The sequence below is a fragment of the Argentina silus genome (genome assembly GCF_951799395.1).
Source record: "Argentina silus genome assembly, chromosome: 3".
NCBI classification, from domain to species: domain Eukaryota; kingdom Metazoa; phylum Chordata; class Actinopteri; order Argentiniformes; family Argentinidae; genus Argentina; species Argentina silus.
In genome coordinates, this window is record NC_139657.1 from 12,975,034 (window position 1) to 13,000,361 (window position 25,328).

Genomic DNA, 25,328 nt, shown 5'->3' on the forward strand with positions numbered 1-25,328 from the left:
TTCCTGGTTGTTTGTTGTGAAACAAGGGATCTCCCCTCCTGCTGATCAGCTCAGGAAGAGTGTGTCAGCACAACCTGGAGTAGATACATTACATACAGTACATACAGTATTGATTTTTTAGAGTTTTTCTCATAGCTTGTCTCCAATGCTTCTGTCAAACCCTGTTTGACCTGGAAACTCAACAGGAACCCAATAGGACCATGCAGAGACTCTATAAGAACAGTTACACAGCAGTTCCTGCCTCAGTGCAGAGACTTGGTTCTATACAAACAAAGCAGTTTCTTCCTCAGTTCCTCCCTCTATCCTCTCGCTTCTCTGGCAGTCTTATGACCATGGCCAAATTGCACTTCATAAATTACAATCAAGGGCACTATACTCTAAGAAAAGGGGGTTCTGTGTCTGTCCCTGTGGAAGAACCCTTTTGGTGCCCTTTATGGGATTGAACCTAAAAGGGTTCTACATGGAATCCAAAGGGTTCTGCCACAGAGCCAAATAATCCTTTCGTTTTAGGTAGGCTTAGCAACTCTTTTTTTAAAAGTTAATACTGTCAGTCAGGGCAGACACTATGAATAATATGATCTTGTGCCAAGATGTGTGGCAATTATGTAAGGGACATAAGGAGAATTGTTGGTCAGAACTCAGTTTATTTGTCCCAACTTGTAAAACTTAGATTCATTGTTCCAAATGTAGCCTACAATCTCAATACTAACTGAGGCTCTTGGTTGAAATGGTTGAATGTGATTGTGCGCTATATAGGCTAAGGAGGCAGACAGCAGCGCAATGCATTATCGATAGGAAAGCTGTCTCGTCCCTGTAGAGTGAATCGCCTCATGACGCTAACCATTTGCGCTGTGTCTTAAATCGTTTTAACAAGACGCAGGTCATTATAGAGCAGCAATAATTCCGTTCCACTGACTGTCAGCAAAGGGGTAGAGGGTCCATCGCTGGACCTCCCCTACAGTACGTTACCATGACAACAGCCATGGATGGGAGAGCATGCGGAGCTTAGACAGGTGTTGGGGTTTGCGCATCGCTTCAGAGACCGTTGGACATGGATGGGAGCTGCAAGAACACCTACGCAATCCCACCATAGTTTCCCATGTATTCTGCAATATTACTTCTCGAAATACGGAATATAATTTTCAGTGGAAATCAATCAAACGCCACAATGGTGCATCACTCGGGGTCTATTCAGTCCTTCAAGCAGCAAAAAGGTTAGTAGTTACGATTCGGTCTACTTCGTTTTGCCGAATCATTTTACTGATATGTGATGTTAAAGTGCACTTTGTACCTTGTTTACTAGTTTGCAAATTCTGTTTTGGTATGAGCGTGCGTGCACCTTTACCATACGCTATCGTTGAAGGGTCGCCTTGGAACTGTGACGCAGAGTTGATGCTGTTGGCTCTCCCCAGATGAAGGTGTATTTTAAGGAATATACTTTAGAGTAGACTATTATCTGCATTGATTACTCACTGAACGAGTGCAATTACATTTGATGAACAGTAATATATAATAGCGGATTATTTAGACACATGGGGGCGACAAGCAATGAAATAAGTAGCCTACCGCACTTGCACAAAATGTTCATCAGATTTATACATTGGTTTAAATTCGAAGTTAAACAAAATGGTTTAAATTCGAAGTTAAACTAAATAAAACGTTATTAGTTGAAAATGTAGGCTAGTGCATGTCAATGAGAATCAGTGGAAATTGCTGTGGTTCATCAATTCATGATGTAAAAAGGACCCACTCAAAACAAATCCAGTCTGATGAACATCACACACCATTCAAACGATCATGGGTATAAGTTAAGAAAAACATAACCTATTTGATACAATTATTTAAAAAGTTTGATTTTGTCTGTGATCAAATACAGTGCATGTTCAGTAGGCTACATGCTTAGTGCTTTATATTGTTAAAGTTAGAATGGAGAAATTATTAAACCAGTGATGTATATGCTATTTTGTTAAATCTGATTGTTTCTAAGAAAAGCTTTACTTCAGTTCCTCAGTATTGAAAACAAGGTGGGTTAGCCCTTAAACTTGTGCATAATCAGTCACATGGTAGGCCACCTTGTAAAGGTTAAGTGGTCGTCTTTGCATGATAAAACAATGTGGAAATAGCCCCACTCAGGCTGTCTGCGATGAAGGTAATTGAATAACCCGAGGAGAGTAGGCCTACGAGAGCAGTAATCTATGGTTTGTCCTCTGCAATCTAATAGGCAACTGAGGTCATGTGAGAGGCAGCATAAGTCTTCATTATTACTTCATGTTAAGCCAGTATCATATGCATTTAGAATGTCATGTTTTAGAGTGGAATCTTTCAAAACGTCCTTGATATACCTTGCACTGTGCACAGTACAGTACATGGTGGCTTGTATAGTACATAGGCCTACAGTGTTTACACGTTATTTTATTTCCACGCTTGTGGTACTTTTGTAGTGCTCATGTGTGCAGTGCCCTGTGGAAGCAGAGTTAGATTTATAACACTAGCTGCTCTTTTACAGCATGTTAGAGGCCTTGTTGAAAACTGAATTATTGCAGTATTTGGCACATTTGGCCCTTTCCGTGAGGGTAATTCACACAGTAAGAAATATTTATTGAGGCATTCATTTGCTTCTACCACTCTAGACAGATTTTCACGGCTGCCTAATATTGATTGTGGAATGTATGCCCAGCTTTTTAAAGAACATTAGCACTATTCTAATGATATCTCTTAATGTCTCTGAAGGCCATAGTATTTAAACCAGAGAACTGTGTGTTTATCCTTTGTGATGAAAGCTTTATTGGTGACAGGTGTTTGTGGATTGGGAGTAATGAGTTCTCTGGCCGGCTGATGAGGTCTCACTTGAGGACATAGTGCTGATGATGGCCAATTGAAACACAGTTAGCTTGACTGAGACGTGCATGATGCCGGATAATGTTACTACATCAGTACAGTAGTACTCCCCTTGTAATACACATATTATATTGGACATTTGTGGCATGAATATCGATTTGATTACACATTCATACACAAGCACAGTGGTAGTATGGCATTCTGCAGTGGTAGAGCATGTTCCAATGATGAGTAAAGCAGGAAATATTACCATATCATAAAAGCAGCAATCAAAGTCTAGGAGGAAGGGTAGGCCAGCCGATAAAGATGGTGTGGGGAGGTGTACCCTGCCTGTCTGTCCAAACAGGTCATTTCTTGATCATATTTCTGTCTATTTAGGGGACCATTTTTCGACTCGTGAGAACTAGTGGCTGAAATTATGCAAAAGATCTGTAAAGTATCTTCAAATTCTCCCCTGCTGTTCATCTCTGCTGAGATATTGAGATTTGATATCAAAAATCACATTCCACAGTTTCCCTAGTTAAACACAGATATTTGTCATTTGGTCAATAGGCTAGGTGTTCACACTGATAAGTGCAAACTCTGTATAAGTGCATTGATGGTCTCTGGTTCAGCTCATTCAAAACACTTCCAAACCACAGCATTTAGTAGGAGTCAGTTTTTTTTAAAATCCGTTTACCAACTCTGACAAACAGCTTTCTCTAAGTATCTTGTTTTTTGATCCGAGCCGTATCAGCAGGATATTTAATATTTGCAAACCCACTTATGAAAGGAAAAATCTCAAATCTAATTTGCCTCCAGAAAAACAGGAAACATGAAAGCATCAAAAGTATGAGGAAATTATACAGAGAGAAGGTGTGTGTGTGTGTGTGTGTGCACGTGCTTGCGCGTGCGTGCGTGTGGGTGCGAAAGCAAGAACCTTTTGATTGCTGATTGCACAACACCCCCTCAAACACAGACATGCCACCTGTCCTCTTATGCAATCAGACAGTTGGTTTGATAGATATAGACATCAATTGAGATTTGGGGAAATCACTGATAAGTCTGCTTTATAAAAACATATGACTATAACAGCAAATGACTATAACATTTGTATAAAATTAAAACACCAATAGGCCCACCACAAACAACATAATATGCCGAAATCGTTATATTCAGGGAGAGTCATATTATGACTGTGCTTGAACCTAATAGTTTTAAAATGTTAGCCCATGGATCCAAAACTATTTGAAAATCTGAGTTGGTTCGCAGTGGTAAAGCCTGCAAAAATACAGAAAAAAAAAAGAAGGTGTTTTGTGTGTGTTAATTTGTGTGTGTTTCTAGGCCGAGGTATGAGGGGGTTTACTGTAGGTCCAGGCTGTGAGTGGTCCCAGTAGACCTTTGGTAGTAAAGTTAGGAGAAGGCAGGCAGTGGCTGTTCTAGTAAACCCAGAGTTTAGTGGGTTTACCTCACAATTATGTTTGCCTCACAAACTGCACATAGTTCATTGTGGCACAGTGACGCAAGGTATTCGTAAATGTCCTCATGGTTCTGAATATGAGGTGGATCGTTTACAGGGGGTAGTGACATTTCATACACAATCCCAGTTTAATCTTGAACGCATGGACTTGGGAGAAGCTTTACAGAAAATCCCTTGACGTACTGTAGTGAAAATCACAATCAAGGGCCATAAGAAGGTAGTACTGTGTGGTGCAGAAGGAAGAGCTAGTCAGACAGAGAGACTGAAAGAGAGGGGAGGCCAGAGAAAGATGTTTAATCTCCTTCAATTATGCAATGGGAACTCCTGCCAGGATTGTGTAATACTGTCCTGAACCACGTTAAAAGTGCCATCTGCTCTGAGGTGTGTGTGCGTGTGTGCGTGTGTGTGTGTGTGTGTGTGTGCGTGCGTGTGCATGTGTGTTTACGTTTAGAATGCCACAGACAACATGTAACAGGCAGTTGCTCCCAGCCAAGGACCTTCACCTCTGGAGGGTCAATGTGGTCACTAAAATGTTCTCATTCTGACTTGTGCACCATGATGTGACAATGCGTCCAAGTTTGATCCTCTTGTTGTTTTAACTCTTTAGATTAGAAGGTCTGATACTTTAAATAATAATAATATATATATGCCATTTAGCTGACGCTTTTATCCAAAGTGACTGACATTGCAGTGAGTGCATACATTTTTCAGTATATATGGTCCCAACAACTCTTGTTGTTTTAACTCTTTAGATTAGAAGGTTTGATACTCTATGCATCAATGTTATTATAAGAACTTTCATTATTTCAACTGGATTTCACAGCTCAACTTATCCAATAAATTCAGAAAATCAGATCAAGATACAAACTTGTATGTGTGGGCTCTAATCCCACTGCTGCTTATCCTACTGTATTGTACCTGTACCTTAGGGGCTCTACTAGTGGTTTTATATCTAAACAATTATTTTAATCCCATCTTCAGATTTAGTTTAGACTTTGATCTAGCATCTAGCTCTCTAATGACCCGAGAACGCTGTCTGTAAACCTTACAGTGTGTTCTTTGATATTGTGCCAAGTGGGGAGGATGAAACACACATTAATTGCTCAGAAAACGGTTCTCCAGGAGAAGCTCCAGGCTTTACCTCAGAGCGCATAATATAATCTTGTGAACGCAGCACAGCATTTTTTCTTTTGACCTGTTTGTGTGTCTCTTCGTCGTTTCCCTAAGCTCTGCGGCAGCCCCCCACGGCAGCCCCCCCCCCCCCCCCCCCCCCCCCCCCCCCTCATATGCCCTGTTTCAGGGGAGGAGACAATGGTGTCTGTTTCCCATAAAACAATCCTGAAGGGGAGTGTTCCTCTCTGAGAGCTGTGGCACTCGGGGCCATGGGCTGAGCATAGATGAATAATTGAAGTTAAGGTACAAGAGAACATGGAGGCATTATGGGAGAACCCACTGACCAGAATTCCCGGTTTGCATCTGCTTGTTCTCTGTGACGTCCTCCAAGGAAAAACACAAGTTCCCAAATAGATCCTGCCTGGCCTTTAAAAGAAGGCTTTGTAGGGAAACATCCTGTGTCATATCAAGTTTCATAGGATTTGACTTCTGTTTCGACTTTCATGTCTTTTAGAATGGTGTCAGTATTTGTTCTTGAAATACACATTGTATGATTCAAATAATCAAACTCAGAATCTTCACGCTGGAAGCGTGACATTATTAATACTGACTCGCAATTAGAAAACACTGTGTTTTAAACTTGCTTTTGGCTTTTTATTTCAAACAGTAAATTTGGGCACACAATAGCAGTACAAGACTGACTGTCTGGCAAACAAAAACCTACACCTCATCCTGTTTTTTGCAAACACACGCACACACAAACAAAAAATATAATTTTAATCTCACATCACAAGACCCTGGTGGGCAACCTGCCCAGGAAAGATCCAAATCCTGTATTACGACCTTCCCTGAAACTCCGCCAGCTTCCCCTATGTGTGTGTGCGTGTGTGTGTGTGCGCACGCGTGTGTGTGTGTGCGCACGCGTGTGTGTGTGTGTGCAAGCAAGCCTGTTGATTTGTTTTGGGTCTCTGTCATGCTGTGTTGGCTTGAAAATATTAATCTCTCACATTTGTCTTTGTCACCTTCTCTCCTTTTACTCCTCCTCTTTTTATCTTCCTTTTCTTTTCATCTTTGTTTCCTACTCCCTCACCAGATACTCAAACACCCTATGACAAACCCATCACCTCCCCCACAATCTGCTGTGCACACACACACACCCACACACACCCATCCACCCACACACACACACACACAGGATTAACTTTCTCCTGATAAACCAGCTTTAGCGAGCCCTCCAGCCCACAGCGAGATTAAAAACTGGATTGCACATCAGATGAACTCTTTATATATTTATATACAGTATACTTATACAATGAAGTGTCTTTAAAATGCAATGCACAGCTGGACTGCTGGTGGGACATTTTATACATGAAAGATTCAAATGAAATGTTTTTGGCTGGGATGTTGTCCTATTCCCCAGTACCCTACGTAGGGTTGAAAGAGTTAGATGTGGGTATTTCTTCAGATCATTCTAGAATTTCCATGGAAGCAATTTCACACAATACCAACCCCATCTAATTCTAAGGACTATTTAAAACTTCAGTAGTCATTTGGGACCACCAAGCCATGCCCCCATAGGCCCATTACCCTGCTGCTTCTATGAAGGGGAATCTTAGGCATGCTGAGGCAGGCTCTAGTTTATTGGGATCATAAGCTACTGACTTAATGTACCTTTTGGTAATTCTTTTCTCCTTGCTTCATAAGAGGATTGTGTGTATTGATTGCCATAATGGAGAGAGCACAAGTTATGTCCTACATTTGAAATTGTCTATTAAATAAGAAAACCAGTCCACTGTAACAGTGGAAATATGACACCCAGGGAACTGGCTTTATGACCAGAGGCTCACAGCTCAGATAGATTTATCACATAGTCATAAAGTTTGTTGTAGCCCTGTTGTTTCTAAATAACTGGACCATGAAAAGAGGATTTAGAAATATCAATGCAAATGCGGTTTCAAATAATGTATAACATTTTAAACAACAGTGGATAACAAATTGTACACAATAGTGTCGTAGGTATTTGGCACACAGTGTTTGTGGCATGCTGGCAGCTTCATTTTGGTTTAAATGGGAGTGATTCAGCTTTGGGAAGCAAAGTGATGCTCATGTACAGATGGTGCCAGCTCGCCACTGCAATTAGGCTGTGATAAGCTAAGCTTTGTTTTCAAACCGAACACAAATTAACAAATGAGCACATATGTGCAAACGCAGCAATCAGTTTATTGGATTCCAATGTACACAGCATTATATTTGGTTTCGATGTGCCCTTTCATTCACCGTGTTTAAGGGTAATCAACTCTACTTTCGTTTAAAAATGTGTACAGTATACACATTTTCTCCCTCTCCTCTCTGGAACAGAAGGAGTTTGCTTGCCGTGAGAGGATTATTTTAATATGGCACACAATCCCCGCAGTTTTTCAGTTTCTCCATTATTTATGGTGCAGCCTTTAGTACAACCTTCATTAATTTCATATCTCTGAGACTGCAGAGGAAACAAACAGCATGATTAGTGGATCCCCTGGGCCTGCTAGCTTACAACTTTAAATGGGTCTCTTCTTCACCCAACAGCCCAGGGAAACCCCAGTGAAATCAATGTCGTGAGACAGAAATGAGTTATTGCAACCACTGACTGCAGCATGGCCAGAGAGAGAGAGAGAGAGAGAGATGAGAGAGAGAGAGAGAGATGAGAGAGAGAGAGAGAGAGAGAGAGAGAGAGAGAGAGAGAGAGAGATGAGAGAGAGAGAGAGAGAGAGAGAGAGAGAGAGAGAGAGAGAGAGAGAGAGAGAGAGAGAGAGAGAGAGAGAGAGAGAGAGAGAGAGAGAGAGAGAGAGAGAGAGGTCGCTGAGAGAATTCCTCGTTGGTGGTGAGGAGGCACGTCCTCTAGGTTCAAATGAAAGGAAAACGAGAAAGCACATTCATGAATAAACGTGTCAGAAAAAAAGGATGGGTCGTTCAAGGTCAGATGTGATGACGTGGGCCATTCCTTATGTTTATAATACTGTAGCTATTGAACTTGATCTTTACCATTTTTAATTAGCCCTGTCTTGTGATGTACTGTAACACTGCAGGCACTGAGGGTCGTTCACCACCTCATTCATTTCTCTGTTACATCACAATATATGAAAACAAGCTTGCATTTGACCGCTGTTGACATCTGACAGTATTGTACACGACAGCTTGTAGCTCATAGACCATATGCAGCACTACTACCAGAAGCTACCGCATTCCCAAGGGTGTCATCACTTTCCTTGGATAGTGGCGAGTGATCTGATTTGATGGGAGGGTAGTACAGTAGATAACACTGATGTCCATGCACTCCCTCATGAGCTACTACATCATTACTATCATGGAAACCTTGACAACACGACCTCCTGAGTGATTGAAGAGATTCCTCACTCCCACTGACAATTTGTCCCCTCCTCCCTCTCTGTCCTGCAGGCATGCACACGAGCATCAGCGAGATCTTGAAGGAGAAGACCCTGAAGCCGTCCCGCCGCAGCCTGCCGTGCCTGGCCCAAAGTCAGACGCACTCACAGAACCTCAACAGCTTCTTGTCCGTGCCTCTCAGTCCCGAGCCCAAGCCCCAGGGCCAAACCCTAACCCACAGCGTCAGCACCTCCTGTTCCCTCATCGCCTCCCACATAGGTTGGTAGTCTGTCATCTAGTCATCCAGGCAGTCAGTCAGTCAGTCTGTATCTGTCTGTGTCAGTCAGTCCTCCAGTCAGTCAGTCAGTCTGTATCTGTCTGTGTCAGTCAGTCCTCCTTTGGGCCTGGCTGTCATTACTCATTACCACTGACTTCATGCTCAGGAGTCCAACAGATATACTCATGGTGGGTAGATGGTACTCTGACCATTCTCTTCCCACAGCATCTTGGCATGGATTTGAGGAAACCTTCATGATCCTCTCCCTCTCTCTACAGTATCTTATGAGAGTTTCTACTGTACAACAGAATGTTATTGATATGTCATTATCTTTCAGTTCTTACAGTAATGTACCATCATACATGATTCATTTATGAAGATGATAATCGGTTCTGTTTTTTCTTGTTGGCAGACAACTCTATTGAGCACTTTATAGTGTGCGGTAGTAATGAAATCCACTATGTTAAATGCATCTTCATAGTGGCTTTGACATTTAAGCTTACAGTATACATGGTATTGAATTGAAAGGATTATATCACAGCTTCAGGAGGTTCAGAAATCATTGTGTAAAGCAATGGCTTTTTAAATGCTCCCACAGAGAGAGAGGCTGCCTGTGAGGATGTGAGGAAACAAGGAGAGCAACACATCACGCCATATAAAATGGCACATCCTGAGGGACACGACTTGACTTTAACAGTATGAGATTCAAAGGCCATTCACAGATTAGCACTGCTCAAACTTGTCTCAGGAGGATCTATCCATCAGTACAAGGGCAGGCTGGCTCTACAATCTGTTCCATACTGGCTGAATCCTATTTAATTCCACAAATTGATGTAGAATGCAGATTACTGCCAAGTTAACAATTTTAATCTCTGAATCCAATACATGCCAAGAATCTATTGACTATCTATGCAGATGTAACAGGCAGCACTCCTCAGAGGAAGAGCATATTGATGTCTTTTAAGAAGTAGAGACATCAATGATGTTAGAATCAATCTCTCGTATAGTGTGTGATATTTAATTTAAGGGCTTATAGTATGAATTATGACTATGTTTACATACTCTTCACATTGATGATGATACATAAATACTGCAATGAAAATAGCATGAAGCAACAAGCTACTGTACTTTGACTTTCAACAGCCTCACTAGAGAGATGATCGAAGTTACTGACTCTTCATTCTCTCCTGATCCCAGAAGCAACAGAGGATAAAAGAGCTCTCCTCTGCAAACCCTTTCTGGATTAAAGAATACTGATAAAAACAGCCTTCTCACTGTGGAAGTCAGAGGGAAAGTGATTTAGTTTTGAACTTCATGACCGTGTCCATAACGGCTAGTGTGGGTTCAAAGAGGTGAAACTGACATTCCTTTAGCCTCAACACATGGCTCTGTTTGATTTCAGCAAAGATTTATTTGAAAAATGTCTGATTCAGCAAAATACTTAACAATTACAAATACTACTGTAGCTTGAAACTTAGCAGTGGTTTTGAGAACTGTAATTATTTATTTAGAGTTGTTCTAAACAGTCTGAAAATGCATTGCATATCATGGAAACACTAAATGCAGTATTCAAAAGTCCCATTGGAGTAAAGATGGCCGACTTTGCCCCAATATTACCAATTTTTGCACATGCAAAATGGGGCCCCGTGTAGATAATTTTATTCAGATACACTGTAATTTCAGAAGGATACACTTTTATTAAGGCTTAAGGACACAATTGTTCAAATGATAACCTGACATGGGGTTGATTCAAACCAAAAATACTCATATACATTACAGTACAGTATATAAGTTACTATAAGGCCTGTCCTGACTTCTTCACCACAGTGCTGCCCTCTGATTCCGCTGTGTCTGTCTTTAGCAGAACCTGTCAAGGACCATTATGTGGAAGAATCCGAAGCAAGTACATACGAGACCAGGACAGACGAGTCACTTCTGATACAGAGACCCATCACCCGCGCAAAATTAGAGTCCCACTCAGATTCGCAAGGCACAAATTCACCACGCACAAATTCGCAACGGACAAATTCGATTAAGGTACAGTACCAAACCCACACACCCTCACCCGCATTAACCACAATTACGCCAATCTTTAACAATCTTTGAAACTGCTTTGAAACTGTACCTCTGATAACTGTCATGCATAAGGGAAGTAATCTTCTGTTTAACACGACTCAAAACATACAGTAAGTAGGGGTGCCATTTCAAATCAATATGCATTTGTGGTTGTTAGTTCTTTATGAGTTACTGATGAAAACCCCAGAGGCTAAATCCGTATTTACACAGGTAAATAACACATCTGGGCTTTCGTTCCGAGATGGGAAGAAGCGTATTGACTATATCCTGGTCTATAAGAAGTCCAGTCCCCAGGTGGAGAAGAGGTGCACCTTTGAGAGGAACCTGCGTGCGGAGGGGCTGATGCTGGAGAAGGAGGTAGGCTAAACTCTTCACACTGCATTTGCATCTGGGGTTTTCACAAGCGGTTTAAAATGGCAAACCATGGCTATTGTAAATGTTGATGGTTTACTAAAGATTTTTTAATTTAAAGTAGATCATAAAGCCCTAGATACAGCTACCTTATTTAGATCTCTGTACCTGACCACATTTAGTTTGTCACTGGAACTGGAGAGGGGCTTATTTTTAGATGCATTGCAGTCGCAAACTTTTAGATAATTATCAAACAGTGGAGGCTGATACTATTCCTCATTCCATTCCATGCATTACAATGAGCCTGTCCTCCGATTTCTACCCCCACCAGCTTCCACTGTTATCAAAGTAGTGTGGAATGAGAAGCATATTCTCAAACATAGTTTTTTAGATAGCTTGTGCCATTGTGCTCTGACTAACTGGCTGTTTTGTACCCTGAAAAGCCCTCTTTGACCAACAACGACATCATGTTTGTGAAGATTCACGCCCCTTGGGATACGCTTTGCAAATACGCAGAGCAAATGAACATCCGGATGCCATTCAGGTAACTGTGGTTGGTGAGGACAGTCTGGCCTTGAGGTAATGATGGGACATAGAGGGATAACTTGGTACTTGACTATCTGAGCTCATTTGAATGGATTGATTTAAGAATGGAAATTTTATCTTTTCACTTTTAGAAAAAAATGCTACTTTACGGATCGGAAGAGCAAAGCTATGGGCAGGTAAGTGGATTTTACAGCATGAAATTATACTGCTCAGTCATACCGTTTCTGCTCAGTCAAACCCTGCTGACTGCTTGAGCTTTCCTACTGCTTGAGCACCACAGCTGGAGTGCCTCTCTCATGTAACGTGACCTTGCCTGTTTTTTAAGATGGAGTCGTCTATCTCAAGGGGGGGCAGAGGAGAGTAAATTTTTATCATGTCATTTGATCCTGAAAGGTGACAGCCAGGGTCATATGGTCTCTGTGCTCTGCCCCACTGAGCGTCTTAATTAGTTTAAGATTAATCCAGCTATCCGAATCGGTTCTGTGTACAAATTGTGGATTTGAGCTTTTAAGCTCAATAAGTCACCCTGAAAAGGGTTTCTGCAAAACATACAAGCGATGATAATACAGTCTAGAAAGGGAGGGTTTAGAGAGACAATTGTAATCATAAATGTTATAGTTTATGGGTACAGTAAACATATATAAACAGTGATGCAGTCATTGTTTTATTGTATATATGATGGATAATAGCAAATTATTTGATTTAATTGATATTTTTTAGTGCCAATGCAGTTGTCTATTGAGCATTATACCAGTAAATTGCAAAACGCCTGTGATTATCAAAAAGATCAATGAAAACAATCGCATAAATAATCCCTTAAATTAATTCTGCCTCCTTGACTCTCTCTCCCTGCAGTAGGTTTCATCACCGATGGCGTCAGATAAAGAGCTGGCTCCCCAGGAATCCCATGAAGCTGGACAAAGAGGCCTTGCCAGACCTGGAGGAGACCGACTGCTACACAGCCCCCTTCAGCAGAGCACGGATGCACCAGTGAGTCACCCACACTGCACACACTGTGAAATCACAGCACTCTCAGACTCAAGGTCAACAAAGGACCTCAATTTGTGTTCCTATCTTCAACATAACGACATGCAATTTATATATACAGTGCATTCGGAAAGTATTCAGACCCCTTAACTTTTTGCACATTTTGTTATGTTACAGCCTTATTCTAAAACTGAAATATCACATTCACATAAGTATTCAGACCCTTTGCTATGACACTCGAAATTGAGCTCAGGTGCGTCCTGTTTCCATTGATCATCCTTGAGATGTTTCTACGACTTGATTGGAGTCCACCTGTGGTAAATTCAATTGATTGGACATGACTTGGAATGGCACACACCTGTCTATATAAGATCCCACAGTTGACAATGCATGTCAGAGCAAAAACCAGGCCATGAGGTTGAAGGAATTGGCTGTAGACCTCTGAGACAGGATTGTCGAGGCACAGATCTAGAGATTCATCTCTCAGTCAGCCTGAATGGTTTGACATTTCTTTCCCTTTGAGGTTATTTATCAGTTATAATATTTCAAAAAGAACACACTGTTGTTCCTAGAAAGCTTTAGGCTACACTATAGTTTTGGAAGAAATTATTTTACTCTCTTGTGATACATCATCTTGAGACAAGGTAGTTGCACCAGTTTTAAATTAACTGCTCTGCCATATCAGTATTGGTAAGTATAGAGTGTCTAGACTCTTTCTCTAGATACAGGCTGACTGCTTTTTAAAATAGTATGTTGGTTCTTATTTTCTCCTCAGCTTTACTATCAACAACAGACACACCTTCTTCTCCAACTCCACCAGAAGCAGGATAGTCCACCATGTTCTACAGCGCACCAAGTATGAGGACAGCAAGTCTAAGATGGGTACGAAGCTGTGCTGGCTTTGACTGTCCCTGGTCGGCCCTCACAAACAACACACTACTTTCTTTGGGGGAGGTGGGGAAGGGAGTGTCTCCATGTATATTGAATTTCCCTTATTGCTGTTTAGCATTGGAATGCCTTAAGTAGACTTAATATTCATTGAACAAAATGCATTATTTATTGTGCACATTTGAACTAACTTTGAATGACAACAACATTGGCCACCCCATCAATCAGTTCATCAGCTTAATCCAATGATACAACATGTTGAGACATGCAGTTATCATACTACATACTACTGTACATCTTGATCAGGGCTACTCATTTTTGATTATACTAGAAGTGATTAACCATGTGAAATAAAGAATCTTGAATCTTGAATGTACAGCTGTAGTTAGGCAAAGCAGTAACACAGAACAACATATGTCTTATTTTTGTCTTTCTTCTATCCTGCTAAATAACTTCTCTTTAACTCTCGTCATTTATGTCTGTCCGTTGTCATACCGCTGTACAAAATCATTTGGAGACTTTCTGGTAGAGGTCATTGGACATCTTAGAAAAGTAGAGAAGAGAAGGAGATAATCATTTCAATGCTTCTTTTTTAAGTAGTGGCTTTAGTTTGGATCATTATTTTTACCTCAGCCGTGGGAATTACAAATGTGGTGCTGGTGACTGATTAAAATGTGAGCCACAATTGTTGGTGCTCTCCCAATGATGGCTGATCCTCTCTCTCCTTCTGGCTGTTGTTGTCTGTCCACTCTGGCAGTCCAACTGTCCCCTCTCTCTTTCCCCCTCTCCTAAACTGTCCATCCCGTTAATTCCTCTTGTCTGTCGGTCTCTCGACATGTTTTGCTGATTAAAGTTTGGCCTTGAAGGACCTGTGGGATTTCCACAGTAATATTTTAATACATGACCCCCCTCCACTTGCCAACAAATAAGATCAGATCTGCCAACAGAGTGACAAATCCTCCTCAAATCCCTTTCACTCCACGCACATGACCTCTCTACCTACTTCAATCAGAGGGTGACTTTATCACCACCACTTGTGTGCTGCAATGTGGAGGGATAAAATAACACATCATCTATGTGTAAACTGTTATCCCTGTGGCTGAATCAGACATGCTCAAGGATTATCACTCAATGTCCTGCAACAGGGGGACAATGACAATGTCTTCACAAGAACATTTACCTACCCTGCAAGAACCCCCCCTCCCCTCATATTACTGAATGTACTGTAGCATTTATAAAGACACATGTTTTATATTCTGCAAGGAAGAGTAGGCTACAGTACAATCTGCATGGCCTTCTCTCCATCTGGATAATTGACCTATTACCCATGCTTTATCATGTTCATCCCCACCATGTATCTATTTCTATGTATATGCATCAGTGGAGGCTAGGGGAGGTACAAATCGGAGGACGGGGTCATTGTAATGCATGGATGGAACGAGGATTGGTATCCATTCCATGCATTACAATGAGCCCGTCCTCCAATTTCTACCTCCACCTGCCTCCAATGATACAGTATGCATAATATGATATGGAGATAGGAATGGAGATTCATGCTAGGATATAGAACAGACATCTTCCCTCCTCCCTCTCTCCATAACATCTCTTGTTTTTGTGAAATCTCTCATATATCAGCAGCAGCTCATTTAATGCAACACTTCCATCCGGAGACTCCCCACTCCTCACAGTAGGAAGGGGGAGTTATTTTTATGCAGAATTTCTGTGTAGAGCATCTTTGCTAGTTACTGTACATGTCCTCCATTTTTCAACAGCTCCTCCGCTTTGTTGTCTCTGTCTGCTTAATTATTATGGTCAACATGACCGGATCTTGATTGCCCAGTCTGTGAGCTCCTGGGAAGGTGCGTATCTGTGTCGTGGCGCTGAGCAGAGAGCCAGTAGAACCTGTGTACCTATGTACATGGACTGTGCTGTAAAATTGTTGACTTCTTTGTTGTCTTGAGTAGAATTCAGTTCAGATTGTTGATGTTGTTTTACTATACAGTGGTACACATTAGCACACATTGATATCTCTCAATTGAAAAAGATATGCATCAGGATTTGTAGAGTAAAACAAACACAAAAACGTGTGTGTAGTGTGTTGATCTGTGTTTTAGTTTGTGCTGTGTCGATCAGTGTGATGACGTTGTCTGTCTGTACTCCATGGTTTTCCCACTAACTGTCCGCTGCATAATTTCATTCACTAATACAGTACTAATGTACTTGTTACAAAGAGGATTGACACCTCATGGCTAAATGAGCACAGTCTCCTGTAGCTACGATACGCAGTGACACACCCATAGCTGAGATATGGATGTAATTATGATTAGCTTATGATGAGACAATATCTGTCAGGCAACCCTGCACCACTGGCGCTGCAGTCACCAACCATGCTTCGTCCGACAGAAATAGAAGACAATTATCCAGCGCAGTCAGATAATCAAAGTTTCAACATCACAGGGGTTTAATACCATCAAACATAACTAGCTCACTGAGCTCTGTTACATAATACATTATATTATAATCACTGTGGAACTGTGGAATAGATTTGAATAGATCCCTCACTGGGGGTTTCTGTCTATAATGGTGATTGTGTCTATCGATGAATTTTGAGTCTGGGAAAAGGGATAGAAGTTTTAATTATAACTTCATATTGAGTCCTCGTTCTTCATTGTAATGTTTGACAGGCTTTTCTTCTTCCTCTAGGTATCAATAGGCTATTGGGCAATGGGACATATGAGGCTGCATTCCCTCCACATGAGGTAACAACATTGCAAGAAAGAACTGTATTTCTTAAAATTAAGGCACTGCTGTTGTTGAGCAATTCCAAAGATGATAGATATTGTTCTAGACTGTGGTATTTTGTTACTACTCTCATGTGAATTGTCTGCTATTTCCTGGCTTATCTTTCAGGGCGGTTACAAAAGCAGACATCCCATTAAGACCCACGGTGCTCAAAACCACAGGCACCTGCTATATGAGAGATGGGCTCGCTGGGGGATCTGGTACAAATACCAGCCTCTGGATCTCATCAGGTAAGCAGCAGTCTGGAATGAGCCCTCTGGCTGTGCAGACACTGCCATTTATCAGAACACATTATGGCTGGAAACTCAGCTAAAATTGCTGGCCGCATTATTTTGTTACTACTCAGGGATTATGTCAGAATGAAATATACCTCGGTTTGAATTAGGTCCAATGTTAAAAAGGAACCTGCCATGTCGGTGAGTTGTTGCTAATTTATTCTGTCAGGAGGTACTTTGGGGAGAAGATTGGCCTGTACTTTGCTTGGTTGGGCTGGTACACTGGCATGCTGATCCCTGCCGCCCTGGTTGGCCTTTTTGTCTTCCTCTATGGTCTCTTTACCATGGACTCAAGCCAAGTCAGGTATGTCAACACCTTCACCAGAGCTTCGATTAGACCTTCTAACCATGAATTTTCCTTGGATTTGACTAGATCTACAGTCTCAATTTCAATGTAATATTGGTTTTATTAAACATAAAGCTCTGTCATAGATCTAAAGCCTTATTTCTATGTTGTCTGTTTAGTAGAGAGATCTGCGAGGCCAACACTACGATCATGTGTCCCATGTGTGAGGAGAACTGTGACCCGTGGAAACTGAGTGATAGTTGTGTCTATGCAAAGGTCAGTAAGGAAATGAAATGGAAAAACTCAGTTTTGAGTGCTAGCACTTTTCAGCAATGCAGTCAGTAAGGCCTCCTTTTGACCCTGAGATTCACTACAAATTTGAAGAAGAAATAAATCATTTTTTCTGTTAGTTTTTTTTTTATTATTGTCTTCATTATGTTCCTGTAGGTGACCTATCTCTTTGACAATGGTGGGACTGTGTTCTTCGCTATCTTCATGGCTATATGGGGTAGGTTGAAACTGTGTTCTTCACTATGTTTATGACTATATGGGGTACGTAGGTTGAGACTGTTCCTGTCCTGTCACCCAGCCTCCTCTGTGCTAGTTAGAAGATGTTGTGCTTGAAGAACAAATCAAGGAATGTTTAGGCCCCTTTTGCTTTGCTGAAACAGACTGCATTCAATAGCAACTCAATAACTTCAGTAGTGACTCAACTGCCGAATAGATTTGGTTGTATTCATACAATTGTGTGATCTTAACATAATACAAACAGAAGGGAAAATTGAATCTATTTATAGATTAATTTATCCTTTCTGCGCTGCACACAGCTCCAAACTAGGAGGACTTATTCACCTGAGAATTCACAGTAGCTCGAGATTAAGATGCAGGCAGCAGAATGAAATGTGTAGTAAAAAAAACAAAATCAATGAATAAGCCGAAAAGATTGGAAGCTATAAATCTGCGTCAGACTACATTGAGTTAATTTCTTCAGATTAGCCCTGGCCAATTCAGTCTTTAAGTGTAATTAGCAGTGTAATGAAACACTTCCCAGGGGAGAGAAACCAGTGTGCTGTCTACCACCGTACAGTATCACACTGCTGTCACCTAACCACAATCAGCTGCTGTGAGAATGCAGCAAAGCGCTGATGTGCTGATGTGCAGACTGCCGCCTGGTCGATGGGACGTGTACTGTACTTGGCCTGGATCTGTCTATCAGCCAGGCTAGTTAATAATCACTCCTGGTCCGTGAGGAGGGCTGGGCCGTTGTTGGTGCTGTGTTTGGGCTCAATAAGGGCCATGGGGAAGCCAGCGAGCCAGGGGAGGTCCAGTCAGTCTCTGCATCTTGGTGCCAGTGGCAATCAGTCCAGCTCCTGCATATCTGGCAACGTACTATTGACGAGTCAGCGGCAGCTCTGCACCACTGAGTGTACTCCGGAAAACTAGTGTTGGCTCGCCCAAGAGACAGAACATAGGCATTTGAAAGGGCTGCTTCTCTCTTTTTCTCTCTCTCTCTCTCTCTCTCTCTTTCTTAAAACAAAAGTGGGTCAAGCAAAAGTGGATCAAACTTCAACAACTTCAAGAGCAGACAAAGTTATAGAGGAACTCCGATTATGCTGGCAAAAATGCTGTTGAAATTGCCGTTGAAAACATTCACATTATTTTGCATTGGTGTGTACCAATTGTTTCTGTGTTTCAAGAGATAAGTTGTATTGCCATGACTTTATTGTAGTTACCTAAGCGATATGTCCAGGACCACTAATAAACACTATCCACCAGGGGAGGCTGGTGGAGGTAGAAATCTGAGGACGGGCTCATTGTAATGCATGGGACAGAATTAAGAATGGTATCAAACACGATGCCATTCCTCATTCCGTTCCATGCATTACAATGAGCCCGTCCTCCGATTTCTGCCTCCACCAGCCTCCCCTGCTATCCACCATCTGTATTGAGGGATATTGTGTGTTGTTACAGCGCTGTGCTTTCTCAGTAGGGTTTCTAAGGTCAAGAAGTCTTAGTGGAGTAGATCAATAACATGAGTGCTTATCCATATCCCCATTCCTGTGGGACTCTCTCCTTGCAGCCACTGTGTTCCTGGAGTTCTGGAAAAGGAGGAGAGCAGAGCTGACTTATGACTGGGATCTCATTGATTGGGAGGAGGAAGAGGTAAGCTGGCAATATCCCCGTATTGATATGGTATCATCACAGCCATGTAATATTCAGCTATTTCCTTATATGTTTCTTATGATATGATCAAGGTGTTATTGTAAAAAAAAAGTAGATTTTTGGTTGAAATAAGCAGAGAGACACACAGACATATGATTGTAGTTGATATTGACATGCCTGATGTGTGGGTACCAGGAGGAGCTGAGGCCCCAGTTTGAGGCCAAGTACTCCAGGGTGGAGAGAGTGAACCCCATCTCTGGCAAGCCGGAGCCCTTCCAGCCCTTCACAGACAAACTCAGCAGGCTGATGGTCTCTGTGTCAGGAATCTTCTTCATGGTACGTCTATTCATTTAATGAATAACCAGGATGTCTGGATTCATGCTCAGACTGTGTACACAGACTGTGTACATAGGCCTACTTGTGCCTTTTGAATGTATAATGTGTCTAGTAGCTAACCTAGTTGTCTTTCTCCCCCTTGTGGTTAAGAACTGAAATGCAGAAGGCACTTCTTGGAAATAGTGGCACTGCCACTGTTGCCCATTTACTGTTCATCTCCACTGTTCATCACTCAACAACAGCATGGGAAGTGTATGGAGGCAGTCAAATTAATCTGTATCAATTATTGATTGTTTACTAGGAATTTCTTTATTCTCTATTGTGAAGATTATCCCAGGAAGCATCACATCCTCCTCTACAGTAAGTTGACTATTTATCTAACCCATATATTTCCCTCTCTCCCACAATTCTCCCTCTCTCCCTCTCTGTCTGTGTGCAGATCTCCCTGGTTTTGACAGCTGTGTTTGCGGTAGTGGTTTTCCGTCTTATCGCCATGGAGAAGTTTGCATCGCTAAACTGGGATTTTGTGAAGAAGAACTGGCAATTTGCCACCTCAGGCACCGGTGTCTGTATCAACTTCATGATCATCATGTCTCTGAATGTGGTGGGTGTCTGGCCGGACATCATCTCATACACATCCATATTTTAGTCCATCAAATGTTGCATAAACTGTCATCAGAGCACAGTTATGAAATACCCACAGTAACTATTTCCACAGTGAGATAGAGATTAAGTTTTTTTTATTGCTTAACTTGGTCATTGTTATTTCTTCCCCCAGGTATACGAAAAAGTGGCTTATCTGCTCACAAATTTGGGTGAGCATTACCTTCACACTGTAAACATATTTTGCTTCATCATCTCATGCTTGAGAGATACACTTTATTAGGAACACCTGTACACCTTCTCATGGTGGAGGTGGTGTAATGGTGTGGGGAATGTTTTCTTGGTACACTTTGGGCCCGTTAATACCAATCAATCATCGCTTGAATGCCACAGCCTATTTGAGTGTTGTTGCTGACCATGTGCATCCCTTCATGGCCACAATTTACCCATCTTCTAATGGCTACTTCCAGCATGATAATGCACCATGTCACAAAGCAAAAAAGTAGTCTCAAACTGGTTTCATGAACATGACAATGAGTTCAGTGTTCTTCAGTGGCCTTCCCAGTCACCAGATCTGAATCCAATAGAACACCTTTGGGATATGGTAGAACGGGAGATTCACAGCTTGAAAGCGCACCTGAAAAATCTGCAGGAATTGCATGATGCAATCATGTCATCATGGACCAGAATCTCAAAGGAATGTTTCCAACATCTTGTGGAATCAATGTCACGAAGAATTGAGGCTGTTTTGAGAGCAATGGGAGGCCCTACCCAGTATTAGTAGTGTTCCTAATAATTGTGTTCGGTGAGTGTACATGCCAACTCCCCCCCCATCTCTCTCTCTCTCTCTCTCTCTCTCTCTCTATTCAGAACACCCACGGACAGAGTCAGAATGGGAGAACAGCTTTGCTCTGAAGATGTTCCTCTTCCAGTTTGTTAATTTGAATAGCTCCACGTTCTACATCGCTTTCTTCCTTGGAAGGTTAGTGATGTACTGTAAATATCAGGGTTCAAGTTCCCATTAACAGGGTTTTTTATGGACCACTGGTACAGTCATTCTACCGACGCAGTTTTTCCCCTTCTCGCCGATACCATGACCCAATTATCAATTATATTTTATGATTTCAAATAAGCCAGTGGGGTGTAACATCATGAAAACTGGTTTAACTGTGGCTTTATTTCAAACTATAAGCATTGTGCAGAGTCTCAGAATTATTACTGCTCCGATAATTGATAACATTAATCTGAATGTGGACAGGTTTGCTGGCAGGCCTGGAAAATATAATAAACTCTTCAATAGATGGAGACTTGAGGAGGTGAGTACAATTATGCAGCAATACAACAAGATTATTATTTAAACATTGTTGGAGCAGGTTATTGCCTCTTATTTGAGAAATTAGAGCAATCCATCAATCCCATTATTATTATTATTATTATTATTATTATTATTATTATGTTGATGATTATTCTGAAATTGCATGGTAATGCAAACCATTAATCTTACTCATAATTAATGTAATTTTCGATAATCCTTATTCTCCAAACAGACATGTAGAATAGCTCATGATTTTGAGCGCTCATTTACAGAGCGATGTAAGTCATTAAATCTAACAGTTTTTGCTTATTTCATTCAGTGCCACCCAAGCGGTTGTCTGATTGATCTGTGCCTGCAAATGGGAGTCATCATGGTCCTGAAACAGATCTGGAATAACTTTATGGAGTTGGGTTATCCGTAAGTATCTTGTCATTACAGCTCGGTGCACCTCAAGAAACTATGTTTGTTTCAAAGGTTGAGGAATCAATTTCTGTTGATTTAACTGAATTTGTGCTGTAGCTGCAGAAACACATCAAATCCTCTTCAGTGTGTTCAGTGTAGTGCTCCTGCAGAAATAATTCCTCCGAAATAATTGGCTTGAGTTGACAGTTTCACATTCTGCTGCATTTTCAGTTTGCTGCAGAACTGGTGGTCTCGTAGGAAGATGAAGAAAAGAGGAGGACCGAATGTAGAGAATAAAATGCAGCTTCCGCAGTGGGACAAAGACTGGAATCTGCAACCTATGAATGCCCATGGTCTAGTGGATGAGTACCTAGAAATGGGTAAGACAAATGATATATTTACTAGTTCTACTTTTACTAGTTATACATTTATAACATTTACTAGTTATACATTTACTGCATTTCGTTGTCTCTGTACTTGTACTCTGCACAATGACAATAAAGTTGAATCTAATCTAATCTAGAATGTTTAAACTGTGATGATTTTATATTCAATAGAAGAAAACTTGGTTCCACTCAAACAGTGGTTTGTGTCTGGGTTCAATTTCTCTTCTGAGCCCAACCACAATCTGTTCAAACCATCCATAAGCCTTCCCCTCTTCTCTCAGTTCTCCAGTTTGGCTTCACCACCATCTTTGTGGCGGCGTTCCCCCTTGCTCCTCTCCTGGCTCTGCTCAACAACATCATAGAGATCCGTCTAGACGCCTACAAGTTTGTCACTCAGTGGAGGAGACCCATGCCTGCACGAGCCACCGACATTGGTCAGTTCTTACAACAGCACAAATAAGTCTGTGAAGTGTGCACATTTTCAATTTCAAATGTGCTGATCAGCCTCTCTGATTTCACTGACAGGCATCTGGTATGGAATACTGGAGGGAATCGGAGTGCTGGCCGTCATAACCAACGCCTTCGTCATCGCCATCACCTCCGATTACATCCCCCGCTTTGTCTTCGCATTCAAATACGGCCCCTGCGAGGACAAGGGCTACCGTCATGAAAAGTACGTACTGTAAATCCCTCCTCATCTCTGTTCGTGAGACCACGTCCCCCGTGCCTAAAAACAGCATGAACATTTTCAAGTGCGGCTTGAGTTATTTCCTGGTTTTGAGCCTCATGCCCTCCCCCTCAGGTGTTTGCAAGGCTACATGAACAGCAGCCTGTCTTGGTTCGACATGGGGAAGGTCAGGAATACCAGTGATGACATCCAGGCCAGATACTGCAGGTACAGAGACTACAGATCGCCACCCTGGAGCACAGTGCCCTACGACTTCACCCTGCAGTTCTGGCACGTCCTGGCTGCCAGACTCGCCTTCATCATCGTCTTTGAGGTCAGTCACACTCAGTATTCTCTCTGTCTTTGGAGCTTTGAGCTTTCTTTGAGCATAGGAGCTGTTATGCAATGTCCGCAGCTTCAAAGTGGTTCTACAAGACTTTGGAAACACACTCAGATTTCATTTCTCAAGTGTTTACATTTATGTAATGATTATGTACACAAATGCACAACTAAACAGTGAAATGTAAGGATAGAGTAAACTATACAACACAGTACTTTCAGTTCATGTGATGTTTCATTGCCCCTATAGCACCTGGTGTTTGGCATCAAGTCGTTCATAGCGTACCTGATCCCGGACATGCCCAAAGGCCTGTGTGACCGCATGCGGCGGGAGAAGTACCTCATGCAGGAGATGATGTACGAAGCCGAGCTGGAGCACCTGCAGAAAGAGAGGAAGAAGAATGGCAGGCGTTATCACCACGAGTGGCCTTAGCTTTACCCCCTGACAGTACCTCCTTCACACATACTCACATACACCCATACACACACAACCTTATCTCCTCCACACACACTCACATACACCCATACACACCCAACACATACGCAGCCCTCAGATCACAGGCACCTGTCTGCATACCTACGTTAGCTAGGGGAGGCTAGCTTTACTGAAGTGACTCGATACACCAAAGAGGCCCTCTTCTGCCACCAGACCTGAGGCCCTCCTACCATCCTCCCCTGTCCCCCCTACCCCCTGCTCCTGTCCGTCTCCACATCCCTCCTGTTTCATGTCCATGAGTGTCGGTGCTTATTCTTGGTCTTTGCTCAAACCCCTCCCCCTTCCCCTGCCCCCTTCAGCTTCATCCAGCAGGATGCCCTTGGCCCTGTGAGTTGTCATGGCTTTGAAGGGGAGACCTGTGCAATTGTAATGTTTACTATGCAGATCAAGGGCTGCAGATCACCACTGCTCTCTTCCCGCTCTCATAGCGCTTTCTCTCTCTCTCCATGTGGCAGCTACCACCCTGCTATGACAGTCTTGACCAGCACAGCTCGCAACATGGCTGTGTTTGTCTCCCATGGACATCAGCATAGCCACTGGCCTGTGTGACTGTACGCTATTGTGGCACTTAGTGATTCTTGTTGCAAAAGTGATTCTGGTGATGTGGCTACCAAAAATAATGGACAATGTTTATGCAAACTGACTGTATATTGCCCTGAAAGCATGCTGATTTATCTTTGCATTGGTTCATTTGTCAACAGCTGAAAACCACATATCTGGGAAGATGTTAGCATTCAGATCTCTGAAAGAGGTTTCGCTATAAAAGCATGTAAAATGCATGGTAGTTTTATTTTGTAATGACAAAGCCCTTGTCTGAATGCCTGGTCTACATATGTTTTACTGGTTTTATTCGGTGTGGGCTGTATGCTGGACATCATAAATACTACTACTGCTAAGCTTGATTGTGTCCTGAGTTGAGGTCAATTGTAAATTCGATGTGATTTGAATGTGCCTATAGTTTTGCAAACTACAAATGTGTCACCAACATCACGTGTGCCTGTTTGTGCTGCACATGCTTTAGTAAGTTCAAGAAAAGCTAATTTCTCTAATGTGATCCACAGTAAACTCTCAACTGTCCCACACGGACATTGAAATGTGAATGTTACCACTGTCAAACTCTGGCCTTTACCTCTGTTGAAAGCTCCTCTGACAATATGAGTCCTATCATGAACAATTTATGCACTCAAGTGAATGGCAAATCTGTTCTTCCATGCACAAAATCTGTTTCTCATCAGCTTCTAGAAGCACAGAATGTGGGTGAAACTGGGTTTGATTAGGCATACCTGTGGCTTGGATGTTCTGCCTATAACAGAGAACAGCCAATGCCTATATTCCATACTCACAAAGTTATTACAAC

General features: G+C 42.0%; 1 protein-coding gene across 1 annotated transcript; it reads left to right on the forward strand.

Moving 5' to 3' along the window:
* Positions 1 to 1,168: 1,168 nt before the first annotated feature.
* On the forward strand, positions 1,169 to 23,908 carry ano3 (anoctamin 3; the record flags this gene model as incomplete). Its single annotated transcript, XM_083665574.1, has 25 exons — positions 1,169 to 1,214; positions 8,849 to 9,055; positions 10,915 to 11,051; positions 11,340 to 11,486; positions 11,924 to 12,024; positions 12,158 to 12,202; positions 12,882 to 13,016; positions 13,789 to 13,895; positions 16,605 to 16,660; positions 16,812 to 16,933; positions 17,148 to 17,282; positions 17,444 to 17,540; positions 17,712 to 17,772; positions 19,345 to 19,427; positions 19,623 to 19,763; positions 20,203 to 20,367; positions 20,542 to 20,578; positions 21,237 to 21,348; positions 21,625 to 21,682; positions 22,001 to 22,098; positions 22,315 to 22,463; positions 22,751 to 22,903; positions 22,995 to 23,142; positions 23,272 to 23,470; positions 23,726 to 23,908. The coding sequence occupies 25 exons, from the start codon at positions 1,169 to 1,171 to the stop codon at positions 23,906 to 23,908; spliced, it is 2,922 nt and encodes a 973-aa protein (XP_083521700.1).
* Between the last annotated feature and the right edge of the window lie 1,420 nt (positions 23,909 to 25,328).